The 24,643-nt window shown below is 40.8% G+C and overlaps 1 protein-coding gene across 4 annotated transcripts in view; it reads left to right on the top strand.

Annotated features, from left to right (window-relative positions):
• Positions 1 to 12,622, top strand: part of LOC124875723 (zinc transporter ZIP11-like) — a 210,338-nt gene extending 197,716 nt beyond the window's left edge. For 2 of the 4 annotated variants that reach the window (XM_047378067.1, XM_047378068.1), the window contains exons 7-11: positions 8,303 to 8,347; positions 8,942 to 9,011; positions 11,769 to 11,867; positions 11,952 to 12,110; positions 12,220 to 12,622. In XM_047378067.1, coding sequence (XP_047234023.1) covers positions 8,303 to 8,347; positions 8,942 to 9,011; positions 11,769 to 11,867; positions 11,952 to 12,110; positions 12,220 to 12,298 — 452 coding nt within the window. In that variant the 3' untranslated portion in view covers positions 12,299 to 12,622. The remainder of the gene's footprint in view (positions 1 to 8,302; positions 8,348 to 8,941; positions 9,012 to 11,768; positions 11,868 to 11,951; positions 12,111 to 12,219) is intronic. The other 2 variants (XM_047378069.1, XM_047378070.1) reach the window with 1 other exon arrangement.
• The last annotated feature ends 12,021 nt before the right edge of the window (positions 12,623 to 24,643 follow it).

Genomic DNA, 24,643 nt, shown 5'->3' on the forward strand with positions numbered 1-24,643 from the left:
AGCCCAAACAAGTCTCTTTTGCTTGTTGCCTGTCCTCAGCAGTGGTTTCCTAGCAGCTATTTTACCATGAAGGCCTGATTGCCACAGTCTCCTCTTAACAGTTGTTCTAGAGATGTGTCTGCTGCTAGAACTCTGTGTGGCATTGACTTGTTCTATAACCTGAGCTGCTGTTAACCTGCGATTTCTGAGGCTGGTGACTCGGATGAACTTATCGTCCGCAGCAGAGGTGACTCTTGGTCGTCCTTTCCTGGGGCGGTCCTCATGTGAGCCAGTTTCTTTGTAGCACTTGATGGTTTTTGCGACTGCACTTTCAGAGTTTTCCCAATTGTTCGGACTGACTGACCTTCATTTCTTAAAGTAACGATGGCCACTCATTTTTCTTTACTTAGCTGCTTTTTTCTTGCCATAATACAAATTCTAACAGTCTATTCAGTAGGACTATCCGCTGTGTACTGTATCCACCTCCTGCACAACACAACTGATGGTCCCAACCCCATTTATAAGGCTTGAAATCCCACTTATTAAACCTGACAGGGCACACCTGTGAAGTGAAAACCATTTCAGGTGACTACCTCTTGAAGCTCATCAACAGAACGCCAAGAGTGTGTGGAGCATTAATCAAAGCAAAAGGTGGCTACTTTGAAGAACCTAGAATATAAGACATATTTTCAGTTGTTTCACAGTTTTTTTTTCAGTATATAATTCCACATGTGTTAATTCATAGTTTTGATGCCTTCATTGTGAAGCTACAATATTCATAGTCATGAAAATAAAGAAAACTCTTTGAATGAGAAGGTGTGTCCAAACTTTTGGTCTGTACTGTATGTCTCTTGGCTGGCCTGGGAATGCCTTGGGCTCCCCCCGGAGGAGCTGGAGGAGGTGTCTGGGCAGAGGGACGTCTGGGCGTCTCTGCTGAGTCTGCTGCCCCCGCGACCCAGTGTGGGTGCTCCCCTAGTCAGTTGGGTCAGGGACTATCTGATAGGCAGATCGCAGTTCGTGAGATTATGGGACTGTGTGTCTGACCACCTTATAAGTAATACTGGTGCTCCCCAGGGAACTGTGCTGTCCCCCTTCCTTTTCACCACATACACAGCTGAATTTTAGTACTGCACGGAGTCATGTCATGCTGAAGTTCTCTGAGGACACAGACACTGTGGGGTGTTTTGGGGGGGCTGAGTATAGGCACATGTTTGACTGTTTGGTAAAGTGGTGTGGGGAGAACAACCTACAACTGAACTTGGAAAGACGAAGGAGATGATGGTTGACCTTTGCCCCTGCCCTCTCTTGTCAGTATTGGTGGGACGGATGTTAATCTTGTAGCTTAATAATCGTACCTGGGTGTCACACTGTACAACAGAATGGACTGGTCCATAAATTTAGAGGCTGTCTTTAAGAAAGTCCTAAGCTGGCTTTACTTCCTGTGGAGATTCATGTCTTTCAATGTTTGCTTCAAGATGCTGCGTTTTTTCTATCGGTCTATGACGAGTACCATCCTCTTTAATGCAGTGGCCTGGGGTGGAGGCATCAAAGCAAAAGATGCCAATTGGCTGAAAAAACTCATCAAGAAAGCAAAGTCTATTGTAGGCTCTAAACTGGTCACCGTGCAGGAGGTGGATGCTGGGAAAGCAGGGAGAATTTCTATCACCCCCGCTACAAAACACTGGTTAAATTAAAGACGAGGTTCAGCAATAGACTCATTCAACCTTGCTGCTCTGAAGAATGTTACAGAAAATCCTTCTTCCCAACTGCAGTCAAATTTTATAAATCATCCATCCCTGTTAGAGCCACTATAGTGTTTGACTAAATACTACCTGTCACCTTTTTCAGAGTACCTGTACTATCATTACTATTATCATTTGTTAACATTGCTTTTATTACTATCCATAAATATATCTATCCATCAATCCCTCTATCTATTTATCTAATCCATTTTTTCTTTTTGTTAGTAAGAATCATTATGGATTTACAATAAATTGATCTCTATGATTTGCTTGAGTGTATCAAACACATTGCAGCAGCAGTACACAATGGAATTATGTATAGCTCTAATGAGGCATTTGATACTATAAGTTCTAATCTGATGCCTTCAAAATTGCAGGTTGAAGGATAGGATGCATTGTTTATAAGTAGTTCAGTGCTTATTTGATAAACAGAAAATAATTTGTGAAGTTTAATGATGAAGTATCTCAAAGACATTGAATCTGGACACCCACAATATTCAGTATTGGAATCTAAATGTAACCTTTTGTACATCTGATCTTCCTATAATTTATGTTGTGTAGTACACAAAAGTTTATTTTGTTTGCAGGTGAAACAAATATTTTTTGTTCTAGGAATGGCTTAAACATTACATCAGCAAAAATGTTCAGTAAAATGGTTAAATTTAAGAAGTAGTTATTTTGAAAATTAGTCATTTTTGGTTACCAAATGGCAGTTTCAGCAGGAAGGTTATCTAAATTTAAGCTTTTAGGAACCATTTCTTTATTTATGACTTTTATGGATTCTCATACACAATGCATAAATTAAAAGATATGCAAAAGATTTGACATTCGAAGTAAAACAAACTACAAGCATTTTACAATTATCAACAATTCAAGTTTTTAAATGTTTACTTATCATCCTATATTTCAGTTTCTTTAAATACATTTAAGGTAACAGTTATGCAACCAACATTAAACCTTTCTTTGCTTAACAAAAAATGGAAATACAAATAATGTACTGTGCCAGTAGAAGTATTTCCCTCTTTACAGATGTCTTCTTTTTTTTTTTTGCTTCATTGTCGCACCTAAATATTTCAGATTATTTGACAAATTCTAATATCAGCCAAAGATAACCTGAGCAGATACATGGCAATTTCAAATTAGGAATTCATTAATCAAGGAATAAAAAACTTTCCAAAACAACCTGACCATTTGTAAAATGTAATTGCCCATAAACCTCATAACTGGTTAGTCCACTTTTGGCAGCAACAGCTATCATCTAGTTGCAATAACTGGCAATGAGTCTTACATTGCTGTGGGGCAATTTGGCCCACTCTCTTTTGATACCCCAAACTGTCATTGTAGTTGTGGGATTTGGATCAATGTTCTGCTTCATAACCCAAGTGCCCCTGAGCTTAAGGGTGCAAACTAATGACTGGACATTATCCTTCTAGATTTTCTGGTATGGTTCTATCAGCTGTAGCCAAGTATCCTGATCCTAAAGAAGCAAAGCAGTCCCAGACCATGACACTACCACCACAATGTTTACTGTCAGTGTAATGTACTTTTTTTTTATTTTTAATTGCTGGCGTAGTTTTATGCCTGATGTGACATTCTTTTTGCCTGGTCAGTCAACATGTAAGTTTCCCAAAAGTTGTGAGGATGATTATGATGTTTTTTGGGGAAATGTAATACAGGCCCTTCTGTTATTTTTTGTACTCAGTGGTTTAGTGCCTTCAAACTCTCATTGATACTAACTCTGCCCAGTCTCTTTCTTGTCATTGAATTATGAACACTGACCTTTGCTCAAGCAGGTGAGGCCTGCAGTGCGTAAGATCCTGATACTGAGTTGTTTTGTGACCTCCTGAATAAGTTGTTGAACTGAGGTGAACTAAACTAAACTAAAGCTAATGAATCCACTACCTGTAACCTATCTTGAATTGTTGCAATTGAAACTTTAGGTTCTAACCTTTACATTTTGTCTTTGATTTCTTTTTGGGGCAGAATCTTCAACTTCTAAAGCATTTATTGTATTGACAGCCGAATAATGAAAAGACATTTAAATCCAAGTGCTGCGAAATTAACCTGACAAGTGTATGTGCCAGTGTGTACTGCTCACATTGGGCTCTGTGTTTAAAAAAAAACTTTCTGTCTTGGGTCATGAAAAATATTTCCAAAACTTCCACCTTGCATTTCCAGCTGCGTAACATTAAGCAGTTGTTGACAGAAAAACCTGAGTCTAGACCAAAAGAGCAAATTGTTTAACCAATTTTCTTTCTTGCTCTTCACTTTTCCAGACATTCCATCAGACAGCATCATTGGTGATCTCTTATATAGAAGGATGAATCTCTCTGAGTTTTATTTTGTTTTAAAAGGGGACATATGTGCTTTTAAATTCTTCCTTTTCACCCTTAAATTATTCAATTGTGGTCTATTTATAGTGAAACTGCAATAATGCTTTGCATTTCTAGTTATTGTAGCTCCACAGGTGCCTCTTTTATCCCTGTTCTGAGGTGCATCTGAGAGCAACTCGTTTCGGTGCGGTCTTTTTAAATTAAACTAAGGCGCTTCACACCCCGTTCCCCCTTCAGGTCAAAGAGCACTGAACTTTACTCTCTTGGCCATTTTGTAGTTTGATAACAATTATCTTGCACCGCAGAAACAAGACAAAAACAATGCAAAACTGTTTATGTATTAATACTATTCAAAACACGCAGTATGGTTCTGTCATCAAGGAGCTAAAAGCAGCACACAACTCTAAAATAAGCAGAAGGCACGATGCTATTGCTATCAAACAATAGCCAGTCATATCAACACACAATAAATTCATGTCTCAAATAAAGTTTGTTGCCATTTTAGCATTATTTGCAGCTTACCACTTTTGCTTTGTTGGTCATTTCCATAGAGAGAAAAAACATACCCCTTAATCAGATGAAGTCGTTCGGTTAATCTTTCTTGATACTGGCTAAGGTTGCTGAAGCCACTCGTCCTTGAAGTGGGTAAATAGGAATTTCCCCACTGATGTGGGTAGATTTGCATGAAAAACAAAATTTAACCATGCACATTAAAGAGGTTCTGATGCTGGGGGACAGTGCAACAACCGAACCGAACTTATCCCCTTGCAGTGTAGGCATATTTTGAGCTTGGACTACAAAATCGCAGCGAGAAATAAATATGGCAGATACGCAAAATTGGTCAGCCGTAAGTCCATGACCTTATTTTGCTGTTCCGCAGCAAATACTGTGACATAACAGTTGGAAAAATTAAAACGGATTTAGAAAACTGAACGAACTGAAAAATGCGACCTAAACAGAACATAACATTATATTCGCAACACCTGGAGAGACTAAATTCAACTTTTCTACACTCCTACAGACTCCAACTACACAACAAAATGTATTTAAGAGCTAAAAAAGTGGATTTTCCAGGATATGTCCCTTATAAGCTTTCAGTTTAGAAAAAAATCAAATAAGAGCCAGTTTAGCAGTTACAGAATTTGCTAATGTAACCAACACCATGTACAAGCTGATCCAAAGCCCTAACTCTCATAGCTCATGGTTTATTCAGGCTCAGTAGAACATTATTTTGTATACATAAAATAGTTTCTATTGACTCAGTAGCATTGCAGACAATACTAAGATTGAAAATACATAGTTAAGGGAATCGAAAAGGCACCCAAGGTTGTTTATTCACATAATTTAGCTGTCGGATGTCTGCCTTCAGTGAGCCGGATGGAAGTTGATTGGATGCAGAAAGCACAGTTGTCAGAGGTAATTACAGATGTTAGATTATGATGAAGTGTCTCCTAGGCCCTTCAAACCTGCAGATGTCTCATCTTCTTTCTTTCTATTTATTCTGTTTCCATTTTCACTCTTGCTTATTTTCAGACCAACTAATTTAAGCAATTCATATAACAAGAATTCTGTCAAAGTAAAGAACAATAGAAGAACATTCAATAAGCTTCATCAGGCAGGTTGTTCTGATAGAGAAGAAAACGACTACCCAACATAGAGTACAAAAGTATAGATACATTTTTTTCAGTTCTAAGCATGTAAATATTATGATAAAATAAAGGTAAGTTGTAAGTTAACCAACAGGAAAAGAGTGGAGAGAAAGAGGGGAAGACATGCAGCAAAGGTCATCGGGGCCGGGACCACTGCATAGAGGACTGGAGCTTCTGTATATGGGTGCTTAACCCAGCGCCACCACCAAGCCCCCAGTATTTTGCTTTAGCCAGGCCAAGCATTATAACCTAACTACTGGAAATACCAATGCAGCTTCTAATACTCAGTCATGGGAGAACTAAGGGTACCCCATTATTATATTTAGTTCTTTGAAAAGATGTTCACATTCACATTTAACAAAATATATCTACAAAAAATTGTTTTTTTAACTAACTTTGTAACTTACCCCCATTGACTGGAAACAAATCTTATTGATTAAGGACATCTACTCCTCATCTTTAGTTCTAAGATGTTTGAGGGGTTTCTTGCATGTACAGTTCCATTTCAAGTCATCCCATAGCATCTCATGAGATCTAAGATTTCACTGTGCCCATTGCTTTCCATTTCCTAATTCTCAGCCATTTATTGGTAAATTTGCTGGACTGATTTAGTTTATTTAACTAGAAATTTCCCATTGCGATACAATATCATGTTTATAGATACATACATAAATTGAAAACACAAAACTAACCAACAAAGACAAACACCCCTGGAAAAAAAACAAGTTAAAACTATAATAGTGTATTGTAGATACTGCTGTAGGTTCTGTGATTATATTTCTGACTGCTTTTAGCATCTAGCAGTCTGCTTTCAGGTTTAACGTGATCGGAAGGCCAGACCTGGGCATTTTGGCAGTTGTTTTGAATTTCCTTGGATTGTAGATTATTTCTGAACAGTGGAACAGCTGATTTCAAATTTTACTGAGACCTCTTTAAATCCCTTACCAGACTCATAGCCTGTTACAGTATTCTTTCTGAAGGCCTTAAACAGTTAGATCTCATTATGGTGATCACTCTCATTGAAGCAGTCAGTAACACACCAATCTAAATATCTGAGGTTTAGACAGAGAAAACTTTATTCATATGCAAAGCAGCAATGTTCTCATCATGTGCTCCTGATGTGATTGCAGTTCTTCTGACTACATTTTACAGAAAATTTTATTTTCTTCATTTTCTATTGCATATTCCTATTACTTGAATTTCTCTTTATTGTTCATATTTATAACAGATATTTATATATCTGAATATGTTAAATAAACACAGGCTGCTGTAGGGTGTCTTGGGTTTTTCACGTCTGTAGTTAAGGGTCACTGTCCAAAATATTTCTACAACTGCCTCTACCACTACTGATACCAGATGGCCACTTTCTACTTAGTTGTATATTATAGGTAATGTAAACTTTATTTTACCCAGAACAACTTTTAAAATGTTTATACAGTATTGTTTGTATTACAAGTACTCAGAACTTCTCAAAAACCCCCAGTTGTGCACAGTGGTGATCTGTCACTACTATAACTGCATTGAGTAGTTTACAATCCTCCTGGTTTCATGTGCACAGCTTAGAGGACTAATTAAATGCCATAGAGGATGCAGCTGCAGCTCTCAGCCCCACATGTGGTGGAATATTTCATGTTTTTCCTTTTCTATTCATTTGGTGCAAGAACTGAAAAAAACAAAAACACATTAGAGGCACTGCAACTGAAGACACAAAATGCTGGGAAGTTTAAAGGGCTGTCTGTTTTTAAGTGGCATAAGGTGTGTTTTTTTTTTTTTTAAAGTAGGTGTTTTATTAAAGTTAGTGCAAATCTGTACATTAGATGTGCATCTTCACTGGGGTGAACATTTAAGATTTCATTAAGCTTCTATACCCACTTAATCCTTACAGGGGAGTTGGGGGCTTGTGCCCATCACCAGCTGTCTGTGGGTGACAGGTGTGGTAAAGGCATGGGTTGCCAATCCACCACTGGACACTAGCAGGGTTGCTGTTCTTAACTGTCACAGAAAAGCATCAGGCATGATGTCCATACGTTCATGTTCAGGTTTAGTAAATGCCTGACAAGGGCTAAAAAGATATCACCCTGACAGGGAATCTACCAGCACATAAGGCTCTCTGCGGTTGACCAGCCCACACCTGTCCTCAAGCCCGACAACCTGTAATCAGTGTGAAGAGGTGTCATGACAGCGTGAAATGCAAAACAGCCAGTAGATCTGTCTTCACAGGTTACACAAACACATTATCAAACTTCTCAAACACGAATGCGCTCATAGATACATTGCTCGCTGTGACCTTTTCGCTTTTGCTTTGAATGAAGAGTGCTTAAAGCCTATGTGACAGGCATAACAAATGAGATAAATAGGACGACAGAGGAGGAAGATGCTGCACAGGGTGGTCAGACCACAGAGAGATGGAAAAGCAGCAGCCTTGTTACAGTGGTCACAACTGTAGAAATCCCTCCTAAATACAGCTTCACCGCTTTAATCATCTAAGCAGTTAAATGTCTTAAAATAGAATCTTTTCTCAGTGAAATCAATGGGTGGAAATTCAAATGTGTAACCATCAAATCATCTATCCATCCATTGTTTGTACTTATCCTTGCAGGGTTGCTGGGGGGCACCACCCTGCCTCTCACCACCCAGACAGCAGGTGAGAGGCTTGTGTAATATTGTGTTTGTAAGGTTATTTGGTGATCTATTGCTAATTCTGTGAAATAATTACTTTAACTGTGTAAACAGTATAGTGAGTCTTGTTCCCCTACCGTCGGTTCTGATTTGATCAACAATAAAGGGAGGGGGTTGGGATGTTTTCCTGTTGCTTAGTTGAATTAAATGATTTGATGGCACAACATATGGTTTAGACATTAAGGAGAACAAGTAACTACAACTATGAAGACACAAAGATGAGAAACAGGAGCGAACCCACCCCCACCATCCCCCACCGCGCCTGACATCCACACAGTGCAATACCTCGCCACAACCAACTGTAGTGGAACAAGGGATCCTGCAATACCTGCCAGCCTACAGATCAACTGCCACCATGTCTTCCCAAATGAGTGTTCTGCCCACAACTGCCTCTCTAACACCCCCCCACCACCACCACCACCATTCCACCTGCTATATTGAGTCATTCTCTGCTCTTGTTATCTCTTTTCCAATATTGAACTTTTTCCTCCTCTTTCCTATAATGCACTACATAAACTGATGGATATCAATTGTCTGTTTTTTCTTTCTGCCTCTGCAGAGGGCTTGGCTGTAGGGGTTGGTTTTGGAGCCATAGGAAAGACTCCTTCTGCTACCTTTGAGAGTGCCAGGTAAGACTTCTATCAACACACAATAAATAATATATATTAGTTTTTGATGCTGTTTGGCTAAAACATATCAGAAGAATTAGGGTGTGTATGACACGTCCATGATATTTAAATATAAAATACAATAATTCTATATATGTGAAAGTTTAAAAGGACTTTTTTTTGTATGTGGTCAAGGTTGCTTTTCCAAAATGCTCAGGCTGGCCTGCTGTTGCCATCTGGTGGTTACATAATTACACTGTGAATAAAATTGGACTTTTTTCCTGCACATTTAATCTCATGAACATGCAGCAAATCATGCTCTTCAGCAGAGCTACATGGTTCTACAGATATGTTTACACTATGAATAAATAATGTGTGTGATTCATCCTTCCTATTCATTATCATGGGGCAGCTACAAGCGTTTTCAAGAGCAAGTCAAATTCTGTTCTTACTGCCCCAAACAATTTACAAACTGGATGCCTTTCTGTAAAGAAGATAAATGTGGAAAACCCTTTTTACGTTTTGGATCTAAAATGATTGACACATTCCTTTACTACACAAAATTTGACTACTCTGTTTACTTCTAATTATTGCACGCTTTGTTTAATGTTGAACAGGTAAAGAAAATGTCAATAGTTTTTTGTGATTATACTTTCTTATTATATTATTTTGACTTGCCAATTTTGGCCCACGTGACAATAACAGTTTAGACACCACTGGGCTAAGCCATTTGTTCTTAGAAGACACATGATAAAAAGAGTCCAGTTGTGTGTAATTTATTCTCAGTGTAATTGCATTTTATCTATAAAGGCCTCAGAGTTTTTTTTCGAAAACATTAGTAAACAAACAGCTTCATGAAAGCCAAGGAACACAGCAGTCTGGTCAGGGAGAAAGTCATGGAGAAGTTCAAAGTAGGGTTAGGTTATAAAACAATATCCTGAACATCTCACTGAGCTCTGTTCAATCCATCATCAACCCCAAACCTAGCAAGACATGGCTGTCCACCTAAACCTGCAGGCTGGGTAAGTAGATCTCTAATCGGAGAGGCAACTAAGAGGTCCATGGTAAATGTGGAGGAGCTGCAGATATCCACAGCTCAGGTGGGAGAATCTATTCTCAGGTTATTTACTAGCCATGCATTTCACACATCTGATATTTATGTAGGAGCAACAGATACTAAAAGATAGCACTGCACATCGCCATGAACACAGTATCTCCTCTGTGAATTATGTTGTGGAAGCATCAACATTGTTCTACAAAGTACTGACCTAGGGAGGCTCAATACAAATGCATTCCACAGTCTTCAGATTTTTATTTGCAAAATGTTCTGAACATCATATGGGTATTTTTTCCCCACTTTGTGCTTGTCTATCACATAAAAAAACAATAAAACATACTGAAGATGTGGTTGCAATGTGGTTAAATGGCAAATGCCTTTTGTTCACATTCATTACTTTTAGAGAGAAATTACTTCCTCCTTCTTTTTCAAGCTAATTTAGCCTAATTTACTGACTGTCTGCTTGGTAAGGACACAAAAACAGTACCTCTGTACAGTGTAATGTGTTACCTTTGTTAAAAATTTGCATAAACTCTCCCTGGATAGATTTTGACCAGAAGGCAAGAGTTGGACCGTTAGTTAAGGATGCAATAACAGAACTAAAAGAACAATCACGCAGCAGCGGTGGATGTGGTTGGTTCATGAGTGCATCTGTAAATCTTATCACAGCAAGTTTGAACAGTTCTTTTCAAATCTGATGCTGCACCAGAGGAGCAGAGCTTCTGCTTTTGTCTTACGTGGGTGATAAGAAAAAATACCCCAAAGAAAAAGAGGTGAGAGTTCATGTGATGAAGTCCTTTGAGATAAAAATTTCCTTTACCACTGGTAACCCCTTTTGGCATTTATTTTAGGCCAAAAGGTCATATCATGGAGCTCAGTGCAAGTTGGTGTGGATTATAATTATAGTAATATCAGTGGACGTGGTATATAGTTATTAAACACTTAACAGATCTGGTCAAAATAATCTTAAAGAACTAAATTAAAAGAAACCTCTGCTCTCTCCTAAATTCACAGCACAATGCAGAACAGTTACATCTAATAATCCAGTAGCTTGCAGCAGCAATACCATGAAAGAAGTGATCTTTACATATTCTGCTCTGTAAGATCTCACCAAAACATTTCATTGAGTTCTGGACTTTACTTTGTAAAGCCACTGTAACACCTTGATCCTTTTTGGTTTTTTGCAATCTGAAAAGGTTCATTGGGTTTGAATACTTTTGCAAGATTCTGCAGCAATGTAAAGTCTTTTTTACTTTTACAAGGTAGCCACATTTGATTTTGAAGTTAGGGTTCATGAGAAAACCCAAACTTTCCTACTTGGAATTCAAACTTGATTTTTCTGTTATTTATATAGTTTTTTTTTTTTTTACTTTTGAAAATAAGTGAAAATAAAACTTTATTAAATGCCGTCCATCAACCATTACTGCAGTGCCTCAAGATTTTTCCTCATTCTTTGCTTCTAAAGCACAAAAACTGTAAAGTGCAGTTGTACGTCTGCTTTAAAATGTCAAGATGGTGGTTCTTGGCCAACAAATTTACAGATGAGAACCACACTCCTACAACTACATGAAGCTACTACTGTGCCTATGCTTTTTACTAATTTCCTACATTTTCAGGTTCATAGGAAAATAAGTCTGTTCTTAAGCACCAGTATTTCACTTGATTCCGTTTGTTGTCAACATTCCTCTGACTATTGATGTATTCCTTTTGTATTGCTTCAGGAATTTGGCTATCGGCATTGGCATCCAGAATTTTCCAGAAGGCTTGGCAGTGAGCTTGCCTCTGAGGGGTTCAGGGGTCTCAACATGGACGGCCTTCTGGTAGGTCATCCATCTCATCTAATGGTTTAACAACTCTCTGTTGTTTGGACCTCCACCATGACTATTAGCTTTTCTCCCCATCAGGTATGGTCAGCTCAGTGGAATGGTAGAACCCATTGCTGGCCTGCTGGGCGCCGTAGCTGTTGTTCTGGCAGAACCTCTTCTGCCGTATGCTTTGGCATTTGCTGCCGGAGCGATGGTCTATGTGGTGGTGGATGATATCATACCTGAGGCTCAAGTCAGGTTAGTGGAAAAAGAAGGCTGCTGATTAAACAGAAGAGTGAAGCTCTAATCAGTTGTCTAATTATCTGTCTTTTGCTAATATTTCTTGTCCTTGTGTTGGTGTCACCAGTGGTAACGGCAGGCTGGCTTCCTGGACCTCCATTCTAGGATTTGTCGTGATGATGTCACTAGATGTGGGGCTGGGCTGAGGATGCCATGGGGACAGAGAAAAACCGAGGCTCACAGAAGCACCGCTGACCTCAATTTCGAAAAAAGGGACCAAATGTGTTTTTTCTAAGACACCATAGTTTAGTCTAATTAATGCTACTTGAAGTTGAATGGTTTGCAATTTTTTAAATGCAATGCTTCCTGTACTTGAACTGATAAATTTTCTAAGAGATGTTTGCAGATAAATAAAACATGTTATTCAGGAATACATAAGGATACGATAAGGATGTTATGATTCAAGAACTGGTGAAGGTTTTGTTCAGTCTGCTAATGTTTTTTGAGGAATACAAAACTCTAAAATGAAAGCTTGAAAAATGTGTTTCTTTTGTCTTTTGTTAAATTTAATATGCCATGTAGGGACTTCCAAGAAATGATTACATCTTACTGCCTCCATAAGTGTCAGGCAGTGATAAATCAAAAAGGCCCACTGTGAATATTACGTGCTCACTGTTGCTGTGTGAGTTTTACTGAAACTGTTGTTTCTTTAATTCATATGTTTGACTTCTCTTCAAAATGGAGAGAAATGGTTCAGGAAGTTTTGCTGCTGCCATCTAGTGGACGGACGTGGAAATCACACCTTGTCTATTTGGAATTTCTAACCGGATTTAGATTTAAAAAGAGGTGGTACAATAGGCAAAAAATGTGTGTGTTATGTAAAAGTAGCACTACTTCAGTATATCTTAACTCAAGTAGAAGTAAAAAGTAGTCAGCAAAATGAATTATGACTTAAAATTTATTTGGTTGAAAGGCTACTCAAAGTAACTGGTCATAACATTGATTTAATTTGTGAAAATGATTTATTTAGACATACACAAATTTAAGATTAGGTGCTAATTCTAGTATTTTAAACAATAAAATGAAAACTGAGCAAAAATAAATAATGTCATTAGAAAAAAAAAAGTTCAGGCAGAAGAAACACATTTTCAAATCCCACTGTTCCATTTTTAGTAAAAAACCAATATGACATCCATGTTTATGAAGAGTGCATCTAAACGTCTGACAGCATCTGTTAAAGGTTCATACCCAAAACGTTGTCATAATCTGATTACAAGAAGGACTCCAAATCAGCATTGAAAAGAAAAAAAAAACAGTTCAGCTCTAATTGCCTATTATTTGTTTTATCAAATCTGATATTGAACTTTTTTCCCTGTACAGCTGTTTAGTTTTTAACTATTTGAAGATTTGAAACAGAAAAACATTGTTCTACCTATGACACATGGCTGTTAACAATGTATGTATGTAGTATGTAATGGACACATTTTTTGCAGTATACAGCCGCACACTGAGAATCAGACAGCTAGGTATCTTAGACAATTACTTGTGTGAAAAACTCAATATGGTTGGAATTTAGCATTTCATTTTCTTCTGAGTTGGGAGATAATCCGGATTCAGCTGAGAACTACAAGAAATTTCTGACCATGTGTGCAAATCTGTTTGCCTGGAAAATTTTGCTGGAATCTAAAAGGCTAAGAGTTTTGCCATCTTTTGCTTGGATTTCCTGTCACTGAAGGGGAGAGGAGCATTTCCCAGCAGCAAATATGGTATGACGCATACACTCACACATGGAGGTCAGCACTGCTTGCAACCTTCATCCCACAATCAAATATTTAAAGCTCACAAGGTCTCCAGTTACATGTAGCTAGTCACGTCACAGAATGGAATATATTCCTTCTAGTGTGGTTGGGGGGTGTATGGGGTGCACTTCCACACAGCTCTTTGAGTGAACTCTGCAGGTATTGTTCCAAACATCTTAGAAAACACAAAGCTTAGTTACAGTGGGGAGAACAAGTATTTGATCAACATTTGATAAATATAAATATTTGATATTTAATCATGCAGCAAAATACAAATGAATTACTTAAAAATCACACAATGGGATTTTCTGGATTTTTGTTTTAGATTTCATCACTCACAGTTGAATAGTACGTATGATAAAAATGAAAGACCTCTACATGCTTTTCAAGTGGAAAAACCTGCAAAATCGGCACGGTATCAAATACTTGTTCTCCCCGCTGTACATCCGGTTTTAGGTGGAATCAAATCCTGCTGCAAAGTAATTTCAGGTCCAGTCAAATGCCCCCCCTGACAGCTTTAAGATTATGTGTTTTATGAATAGTTCAGTCTTGCCTTTATAGCTACAATTTATGCTCGCTCCCATGACTCTAAACCTACTGAGACATTGCTTTACACAAAAACTGAGCAGGTAGGCAAGGAGAACATTAATCAGAGAAGCAGCCAAGAGGCCCATGGTAATTTTGGAGGAGTTGCACAAATCCAAAGCTAAGGTGGGAGAAACTATCGTAAGGGCAAATATTAGTCATGCATTCCACAAATCTGGCCTTTTTCCTGGCGTAGCAGAAGATAGTCATTGTTGAATCAAAGCCATAAGAAGCCCTGTTGACAGTTTGCCACAAGATATGTAAGGGACATCAAAATGTTACGTTATGGCCTACATGCAAATTACTATCGATGACAGAAACTTAACACTGGTTGTCATTCAAAACACCTTCCCCAAGGTAATATGACTGCATCATGAGATTGACATGATTTTATTCAGCAGGAACAGGGAAGCTGATCATGGTTGATGGGAAGATGGATGGAGCTAATTAAACCCGGTTGCAGAAGACATGAGGCTGGGGTGGAGGTTCAATATCTACCAGAAAAATGACCCCAAACATTCAACTAGAGTTACAATGTTTTTTGATCAGTTCACATTTATTTGTTAGAATGGTCCAGTTGAAGTCCAGACCTAACTCCAATTGAACACGTGGCAAAATATATGTTCACAGATTATCTCCATCCAAACTGACTAGCTATTTTTGCAAAGATGAATGGGGAAAATGTCAGTCCGTCACTGGCTAAGCTGGGAAAGACATACACCAAAACCTTGCAGCTACAGTTGCAGCCAAATGTGGTTCTACAAAATACTGGATCTGTATTGCTGAGTGCTAGTGCATTCAATTCTTTTTAGATTGTTATTTTTCAAGAATTTTGAAAACCACGTATTATTTTCATGATAATTATGTGTAGCAGGTAGTGGGCTGGTACAATCACCATTAGCAGTTTGGGAAAAGCAGTGTGTCTGTAAAAAGTGAGACAGAGACTCTTCACTGCTTGTGACCTTCTTCAAGTATCTGTGAGGACTGTGGTCCAGATGCAAAAAAGCACTAATATAGCCCTTTTGTAAACTTTCACATATCAAATAAAGCTTTCACAAATGCCAAATTGTGTTTATAAGATACTGCCATTAGTGTAGAACAATCTAGATTCAGGTTTGAAGTCTCTAAGTACTGTAGTTTTTGAGTTGGAGCAGATTAAAGATGCTCAAGGTAATGAAAAATGAGGTGGAATTGCCCTTTAACTGATTCCTGAATCTATTTTAACATTTACGACATAAAGAATTCCAGATTCAGAGTTCTCCAGTGGGTTGGAGGGAGAAGTTGCCAAGAATTCAAGAATCCCTCATGAGGACGAAAATATTGAGGCACGTGACGTCGGTACGGCGGAGCCGGGGTCCCACCCTGGAGCCAGGCCTGGGGTCGGGACTCGCCGGAGAGCGCCTGGTGGCTGGGTTGCTCCTCGCGGGACCCGGCCGGGCCAAGCCCGAACGAGAGACGCGAGGCCATCCCTCAGTGGGCCCACCACCTGCAGGGGGAACCGTGAGGGACCGGTGCAAAGAGGATAGGATGGCGGACAAAGGTGGAGACCTCAACGGCCCGATCCCCGGATGCTTAGGCTGGCTCTAGGGACGTGGAATGTCACCTCGCTGGGGGGGAAGGAGCCTGAGCTTGTGCGGGAGGTCGAGAGATATCGACTAGAAATAGTCGGGCTCGCCTCCACGCACAGTGTGGGCTCTGGAACCCATCTCCTTGAGAGGGGTTGGACTCTCTTCTACTCTGGAGTGGCCCACGGGGAGAGGCGGCGGGCTGGTGTGGGTTTGCTTGTTGCCCCCCAGCTCAGCCGTCTCGTGTTGGGGTTTACCCCAGTGGATGAGAGGGTCGTATCCCCGCGCCTTCGGGTTGGGGATAGGTCTCTGACTGTCGTCTCAGCCTACGGGCCGAACGGTAGTGCGGAGTACCCGGCCTTCTTGGCGTCCCTGTCGGGGTGCTGGATAGTGCCCCTCCCTGAGACTCCATTATTCTGCTGGGGGACTTCAACGCCCACGTGGGGAATGACAGTGACACCTGGGGAGGCGTGATCGGGAGGAATGGCCTCCCCGATCTGAATCCGAGTGGTGTTTTGTTATTGGACTTCTGTGTTAGTCACGGATTGTCCATAATGAACACCATGTTCAAACATAAGGGTGACCATCAGTACACTTGGCACGAGGACACCCTAGGCAGGAGGTCAATGATCGACTTTGTTGTCGTATCATCAGACCTTCGGCCGCATGTTTTGGACACTCGGGTGAAGAGAGGGGCTGAGCTGTTCACTGATCACCACCTGGTGGTGAGTTGGATCCGCTGGAGGAGGAGAAAGCCGGACACACTTGGCAGGCCCAAGCGCATAGTGAGGGTCTGCTGGGAACGCCTGGCGGAGCCCTTGGCCAGGGATGTATTCAACTCCCACCTCCGGGAGAGCTTTGACCAGATCCCGGGGGATGTTGGAGACATAGAGTCCGAATGGACCATGTTCTCCGCATCTATTGTCGATGCTGCTGCCCGTAGCTGCGGCCGTAAGGTCTGCGGTGCCTGTCACGGCGGCAATCCCAGAACCCGGTGGTGGACACCGGCAGTAAGGGATGCTGTCAAGCTGAAGAAGGAGTACTATCAGCTGTGGTTGGCTTGTGGGAATCCCGAGGCGGCTGACGGGCACCGTGAGGCCAAGCGTGCTGCGGCCCGGGCTGTGGCAGAAGCAAAAACCCGGGCCTGGGAGGAGTTTGGTGAGGCCATGGAGAAGGACTACCGGTTGGCCTCGAAGCGATTCTGGCAAACTGTCCGGTGCCTCAGGAGGGGGAAGCAGTGCTTCGCCAACTCTGTTTATAGTGGGGGTGGGAGGCTGCTGACCTCGACTGAGGACATTATCGGGCGGTGGAAGGAGTACTTCGAGGATCTCCTCAATCCTGCCATCACGCATTCCGTGGTGGAAACAGAGGCTGGGGACTCGGGGTTGGGCTCTTTCATCACTCAGGCTGAAGTCACCGAGGTGGTTAAAAAGCTCCGCGGTGGCAAGGCTTCGGGGGTGGATGAGATCCGCCCTGAGTACCTCAAGCCTCTGGATGTTATTGGGCTGTCATGGTTGACACGCCTCTTCAACATTGCGTGGCGGATGGGGACAGTGCCTCTGGACTGGCAGACTGGGGTGGTGGTCCCCAGGACAGGATTTCTAGACGCAGCCAAGGGCTGGAGGGGGTCTGGTTTGGGGACCAGTGGATTTTGTCTCTTATTTTTGCGGATGACATGGTCCTGCTGGCCCCCTCTAGCCAAGACCTACAGCATGCGCTGTGGCGATTCGCAGCCGAGTGTGAAGCGGCTGGGATGAGGATCAGCTCCTCCAAGTTCGAGGCCATGGTACTCGACCGGAAAAGGGTGGCTTGTCCTCTTCAGGTTGGAGGGGAGTTCCTGCCTCAAGTGGAGGAGTTTAAGTATCTCGGGGTCTTGTTCATGAGTGAGGGAAAAATGGAGCGGGAGATCGACAGACGGATCGGTGCGGCTGCCACAGTAATGGGGGCACTGTGCCGGTCTGTTGTGGTGAAGAGAGAGCTGAGCTGAAAAACAAAGCTCTCAATTTACCGGTTGGTCTACGTTCCTACCCTCACCTATGGCCATGAACTTTGGATCATGACCGAAAGAACGAGATCCCAGATACAAGCAGCTGAAATGAGCTTCCTCCGTAGGGTGGCCGGGCACTCCCTTAGAGATAGGGTGAGGAGCTCGGCCATCCGGGAGGGGCTCGGAGTAGAACCGCTGCTCCTCCACATCGAGAGGAGCCAGTTGAGGTGGCTCGGGCATCTATACCGGATGCCTCCTGGACGCCTTAATCGGGAGGTGTTCCAGGCACGTCCCACCGGGAGGAGGCCCAGGGGACGGCCCAGGACACACTGGAGGGACTATGTCTCTCGGCTGCCCTGGGAACGCCTTGGGCTCCCCCCGGAGGAGCTGGAGGAGGTGTCTGGGGAGATGGATGTCTGGGCGTCTCTGCTGAGTCTGCTGCCCCCGCGACCCAGTCCCGGATAAGCGGAGTACGAGTACGAGTACGACATAAAGCTTGTACTTCCTTCCTTTCTGGCTGTTTGGGGGTTCTAACAAAGGTCCCCCATCAAACAACTTTGTTATTCTAACATTTATGTATGTCCCTATGTTCCTGCTCTCGCTTATCTTCTGTCTGTGTTTGTTTTCTGATCCGTTACCCAGTGATAAAAAAAAGCTACATTAAAGCTCTATGAACTTTGCCCAAACTGTCTGTACATAAATACAACCGGACCTTTCTTGGGTTGAGAAAACCCAACCAGGACCAAAGCTGCTGCTTGATTTTCTCTCCTTATTCTGTTCTTGCGTGGTGAGTAAATCCCCTTTCAGCTTCTGTTTAATTAAGCAGATTATCAGTCAACCACAGACAAGCGATATCTTTTAGTGAATTTCTTCTTTTATTGCTTTTTACATCTTGTTAGCTAATACTTTATTAACAAGACCTTGATTGCATTGAAAATATAAGCACATCATCTTTTTTTAGTATCACATTTGTCTGAGGTAGAAAAAAATGTTTGTTGAAAGTTTCTGACTAAATGATTCCAAATAAACATGTTTTAGAACAGGTCACTGATTGAGCCTCCCAATGAATATCGATCATGCATTTAGATGTATAGCTTTAGTTAAGGTGTTGTCAAATGAGGCCATTTCTTCTTTTCCTAGTTGGTAAATCAGAACTAATCATTCATATACAGTCTTTAAATTTGTTGGCTGGAAGTCCCTCTATTAATCTAGTCCCTTTAACTGCACTGAACAACATTGAAGGTTCTACCTGGAACATATAATATAAAACTATTGTAATAACATACCTCTTTGTTCTCGTTTTCCTATAAAAAAGCATAAAACGGAAAATGGGTCACAAAGTTTCTCAAGAGCAGAAACAACAAGACCTGGACCAGTATGCTAATGAATTCTTCAAGTCTCCACAGTGGAAAGGATTTGAAATTGACAGGTGAGAACGCTGGCCACAATTCTCTCTGGCTTTCTACTTTGTGTTATTTCTTAATGGCATGCAGAAACAGTTCTTTATCCAACCCACTGGGCAGAATATTAAACATGACTAACATTTCAAATTTCTCTGCTAACCAAACACAGAAAAACAACTTTCTTGTGGAGCACAGTAGGAAAATACAGAACTTTAGATATTCACTTCAGTTCCGTTACAAAATGTCTCGTGGTAAAATAAGATTTTCAGTAGGTCTGTGGTGTCTTTGAAGTACGTGTGTCACATTTAATGCACTCCCTGTTTGAATAGAGTACGTTTATTGCGATCGAGGCTGTAGAATTCAAAGTAGGGTATGTTACTTTGCTGTAATGTCATTGTCTCATCTAATTTTGATATTTAGGGATCAACTGACCTATGGGAATGATATTTAAATCTAGGAGTGCCCCCAAGTGGTCAGATAACTATCAGTGAAATTAATCATAACAGTAAGTCATGGCATCATGCCGAGGCATCACAATCCACCTGAATATTTTCATCAAAGTTTACAGCTCCATGTTGAATTAGTTCTCATTCATTAATCATAATTTCTCTGAAAAAAAGTTTATAAAAAGATTTACAGATCAGGACTTCCTTCACTAATTAGCATATGGATTATGCATTGCCTTGCATCTATTTTATTCTTTATTTTTGTCTTTGCACATATGAACTGTATTTTAAAATGGCAGACTTTCCAAAGAACTGCACTCATTTACACATTTTAATAGTTTCATCAACAGAAAAAAAAGTTTGACTGAAAAGGGTCAATTTATTCTGTGTTTGTAACCTTTGCCACTTCTTATCAAGTCTGCATAGACAGGATATAGCAGGAGTCCTTTTGATTTTCTGTTTCTGTTGTGTCTAAACTTTTAGAACACATTCAATGACCCACAATAATTGTGAATAACTGCCAAATGCTGAAAGGTAAAGATGTATTGGATAAAAACACTCACTCAATGCAGTTTTATGCACATTTTACAACCATCCTTTGGCAACAGCAAGGAGTTAGTAGCAATAGTGTGGGATGTGCTTTTAATGAGGAAGGTGATTTTGTGTAATTATCAAGCTTGTAAAACTTGCATCTAATGAAAACTGTTACTTGAGATATTTGATTGTTTTCTATGCAGTTCCCTGCAGAAGCTTTCTGGACACAACTCTGTTGCTGAGCTGAATAATTACAGAGACCTGGTCTTACACAGTGGAGGACTAACCGAGACAGCAAGCATTGTGCAGAGGGTTGGTGCTGCAATGGGAGGACTCGCCATGGTAACGAACGCTGGTTTGCTGCTGGAAACTGACCTGGTAAGATACATTGATCGTGACGTGCATATCCTAGTGCTCCAAAGGAGGAGGCGCAATTTGCCTGTGAATAATTCATAGCTTTGACATATATGGTGGGGCCTTGGGAGTGCACAGGCATTATGGAACACACATAACAATCAGTTTTATTTTGAGTTTTAGCTGTATCTAACACGTAACGGTACCAGTAATTTTGCAGAAATGGATGTGCGTCATGTCCTTCCGTCAGTGGTCTGAGATGCGTCCCGTCTGTTGTCCACCTTTTCTGTGGTGTCCTCTCTCCTGGGTCCTGTAGTGATAGAAGAATAAGTACTGCTGCCAGTATAAAGCTCAGGCTTATCAGTCCTGTCCACATGTTACAGAGAGCCATTGTATGAGTGGGCGCAGATCAGCTGTTTTCTTCACCGGTTTGAGACGCTGGGCCCTATGGGTCCTCCAGTCCCTTTGTAGCCGGGCTTCCTCTGCTACTCCGTCGGTTGATCTGGCTCCTGTAATGGCAAAACTGGTTTACAGTGGCTTTTATGGATCCAGGAAGGCCTCTGCTATTTTCAGACCTGTGGGCGTTGTCAGGAGTACTTGAAACGGCCCTAATCAGGACCAGGTCTCCAGGCCTCAGGTCGTTCTGTTGGATAGGAGCAGAGGTAATCGGCAGACCACTGGACATTTGTGCTTCTTTTGTCTGCAACATTTTATTCATCCATTCAGCTAATGAAGTTTCCTGTTGTACTTTCTCTATTTCATTCATGTCAGAGGGCAGAGGGAACGGTCTGCCATGTACAATGTGCTCATTGAGTATCTTAATGCTTGTGTATATACATGTGGGCTTTCACTGAAACCTTGTGGAAGCCTAGTATTAGTGTATTTCTTCCTTTAAACTGAAAACCAAACAAATGCTGTGACTCTTCATGGTACTGTGAAGAAAGCATTGCTAAGATCTACTACTGAGAAATACTTTTTATCTGGGGTCAGTGAATGCAGCAATGTGTGTGGATTTGAAACATCAGGAGCTGCATGCTGTACAATATTATTTATTTGTCAGAGATCTTGGACCATTCTCCACTTTCCTGTGCTGGCTTTCTGCACTGGAAAAATAGGTGTTACACTGAGCTTCAGGAGCTTCTCTTATTATTCCTGACTTCAACACATCTTATATTACTGGCTTAGTACCTTCTTCAGCTTCTGGCTTGAAGGGGTATTGGCGGACTAATGGCCTTTTTTCAGATATTAGTTTAACCTTGTATGGTGGGAACCCCTTTATAAGCCCTACATCAGTTGATGATTGGGACCACAGTTCAGGTGGGACAACAGATAGGGCAGGATGCATGTTGCTCTCTTTGCTCTCAGCTAAGACCTGTACTTGTCCCTCTGCCTCATCTAAATGTGTCCTTGGATGGACTTTGACTATCCACGCCAGAATGAGCTTCCAGATTCCTGTATTAGGATCTACTTTCGACAGTGTCAGTGCTGTTCCTGCAGAGGTTTAAAGCCTCTGTTTTTCCGAATTCTTATTCTTTTTTATCATATTTTATTTTATTGGGGACTTTATTTTATCTTTTTTTTTTATAAAGTAAGTCCTTATTACATTTAAAAATGAGATCACTATTTTTGGTAGTTGCTATTACTTTAAATAATGCTTGGTTTAGTTCTTATTAAAAATAAAAAATAAAAACTCACTCACTGATGAACACAAAAAATGAAGGGCATATCATATCTTATAATCTTAGTTTGTCTTACCCAGTTTTATAGATACACCGTCCAGTTTCAGTCAGCTTGAGCACATCACTCCTGTTTTAATGTCACTCCATTGGTTACCTGTAAATTTGGGGATCCATTTTTAAGTTCTTTGATTTGCTTTTAAATATTTTAATGGGTTGGCCCCCATTAACCTCTCTGAGCTTCTACAGCTACTTATACCCTCCCACTCCCTTAGGTCTGCCAAATCTGCCGATCAGCAGCTCTTTAAAGTGCCAAAAACAAAGTGTAAACTTAGAGGTTGCTGTGCTTTTTCTGTAGCTGCTCCAGAAATATGGAATGAGATGCCATCACGTTAGACAGGCCTCATCATTCTGCGAGTTTCAAAACCTTCTCATTTGCACAAGCGTTTTGTACTTCCTGAGAGGATGGCTTTTATTTAGTTTTATTTTTTATTTCCATTTTAATCTGAATTTCTAGAATGTGTATTCTGTGTTTTTAAAAACCTGTCGGTTTCCTGTACGTGTCATTTGGAATATGTACAGCACTTTGTTAACTGGGCTGTACGGTGGTGCAGTTGGTAGCACTGTTGCCTTGCAGCAAGAAGGTCCTAGGTTTGACTCCTGGCCGTTCTCCCTGTGCATGCGTGGGTTCTCTCCGGGTACTCCGGCTTCCTCCCACCGCATGGTTGTTTGTGTGTTGCCCTGCGATGGACTGGTGACCCCGCCACCTGCCCATAGACTGCTGGAGAGGAGCAGTCTGCTGGTGCAGAGGAGTGTGAAAAGGTAGATTTGATCCTTGGATCACCGTGGAAACCAACAGGCATTCCAGAGCAATGAGTCATTCCCTCTGCTTTCAGCACCAGCCTGGAATGTGAGCAGCTCCGGTTCCAGCTGCATTTAAAAGCTAGAGGAGATTGCAGCACACCAAAGAACTTCTCCACAGACGGGGAGCGTTGGAGATGACCGCTTAGGCTGCTGACATCATCATGTACAATACCACAAATACTTGATCATCCAATGTACATATTTCTTCAATGTATATAGTGCTTAGATTATTGTATCCGAGTTTGTATTTATGTATGTATATATTTTTTCGAGTTTTTCCAAATTTGTTTTTTGAAAGCAATTTACAGACTGTAAATATTTAAATAATTCTGTACTATATTGTTTGTAATTTTGTTTACTTTTTATTCGTGGTTATTTATTATTGTTTCTATTATTTATATATCCTTCCTAATATTACCTCACTATAGGTGCACCTTCCTGTCATTGAAACTATTTACTTTCGCTCCAGGGAGCTGATAAAGTTAATCTCATATCTATATTAATAATTGTATTATTGTTATAGAGGTTTATGTGCTCCTTTCCTTGACTATTAAGGGGGTGGATCCCTGTGCAATCAAGCCGGTAGTGTTTTATTAATTCGTTATTGTTCATTTTTCAGAGAATATCTCCTCTCTCCCTGTCTTTCTGCCATCTTCTCTGCTTAAGACACTCTCAGGCTCACTTAAGGTCCTCCTTACTACTCTTAACTTTTTTCAACTTAGGAGCTCTCTTAAGGCCTAAGAAGCTTTATAAATAACTTTTATCTTACCGAGGAAAAATTTTAAAAAAAAACTTAAAATATGAGAAATTCTAAGATTTTTCTTAGCATGACATCACTATGAGCTACGTTTTGTGTGAATATGGGCCCAGTTTTTTTTTCCTCAGCACAGGTTTGACGCTTCTGGCTTTTTCTCTGGGTCTGTAGTGGACTGACACGAGCAACCCGACATTCGTACCATGTGTAGTAATCATCTGTGTGTAGTGGCTCTTGATCCGCTGACATCATCCTCAGTCCATTCTCTGAAGCTCCCACAAATTCTTAAATGGACTTTGCTTGACAATCCTCTCAAGGCTGTGGTTATCCCTGTTGCACCGTTTCCTTCCACTTAACTTTCTATGAGTTTGCTATAACGTTTTTACAATATTCAGATTTTTTGAGACACTGAAATGTGTTTTTATTATCTGTAAGCCAGCTGATCTATACGAGTTTCACTTTCTGAAACGAGTGACAAAAAATATTGACCTTTTTCACCACATTCACATTTTTGTGCTGTACTTGAAAATATATATGAGCTTTAGTTTTGGGAATAAATTTCTGACATAAATGTACTTTTCAAC

This window comes from Girardinichthys multiradiatus, chromosome 10 (genome assembly GCF_021462225.1).
Source record: "Girardinichthys multiradiatus isolate DD_20200921_A chromosome 10, DD_fGirMul_XY1, whole genome shotgun sequence".
NCBI lineage: Eukaryota > Metazoa > Chordata > Actinopteri > Cyprinodontiformes > Goodeidae > Girardinichthys > Girardinichthys multiradiatus.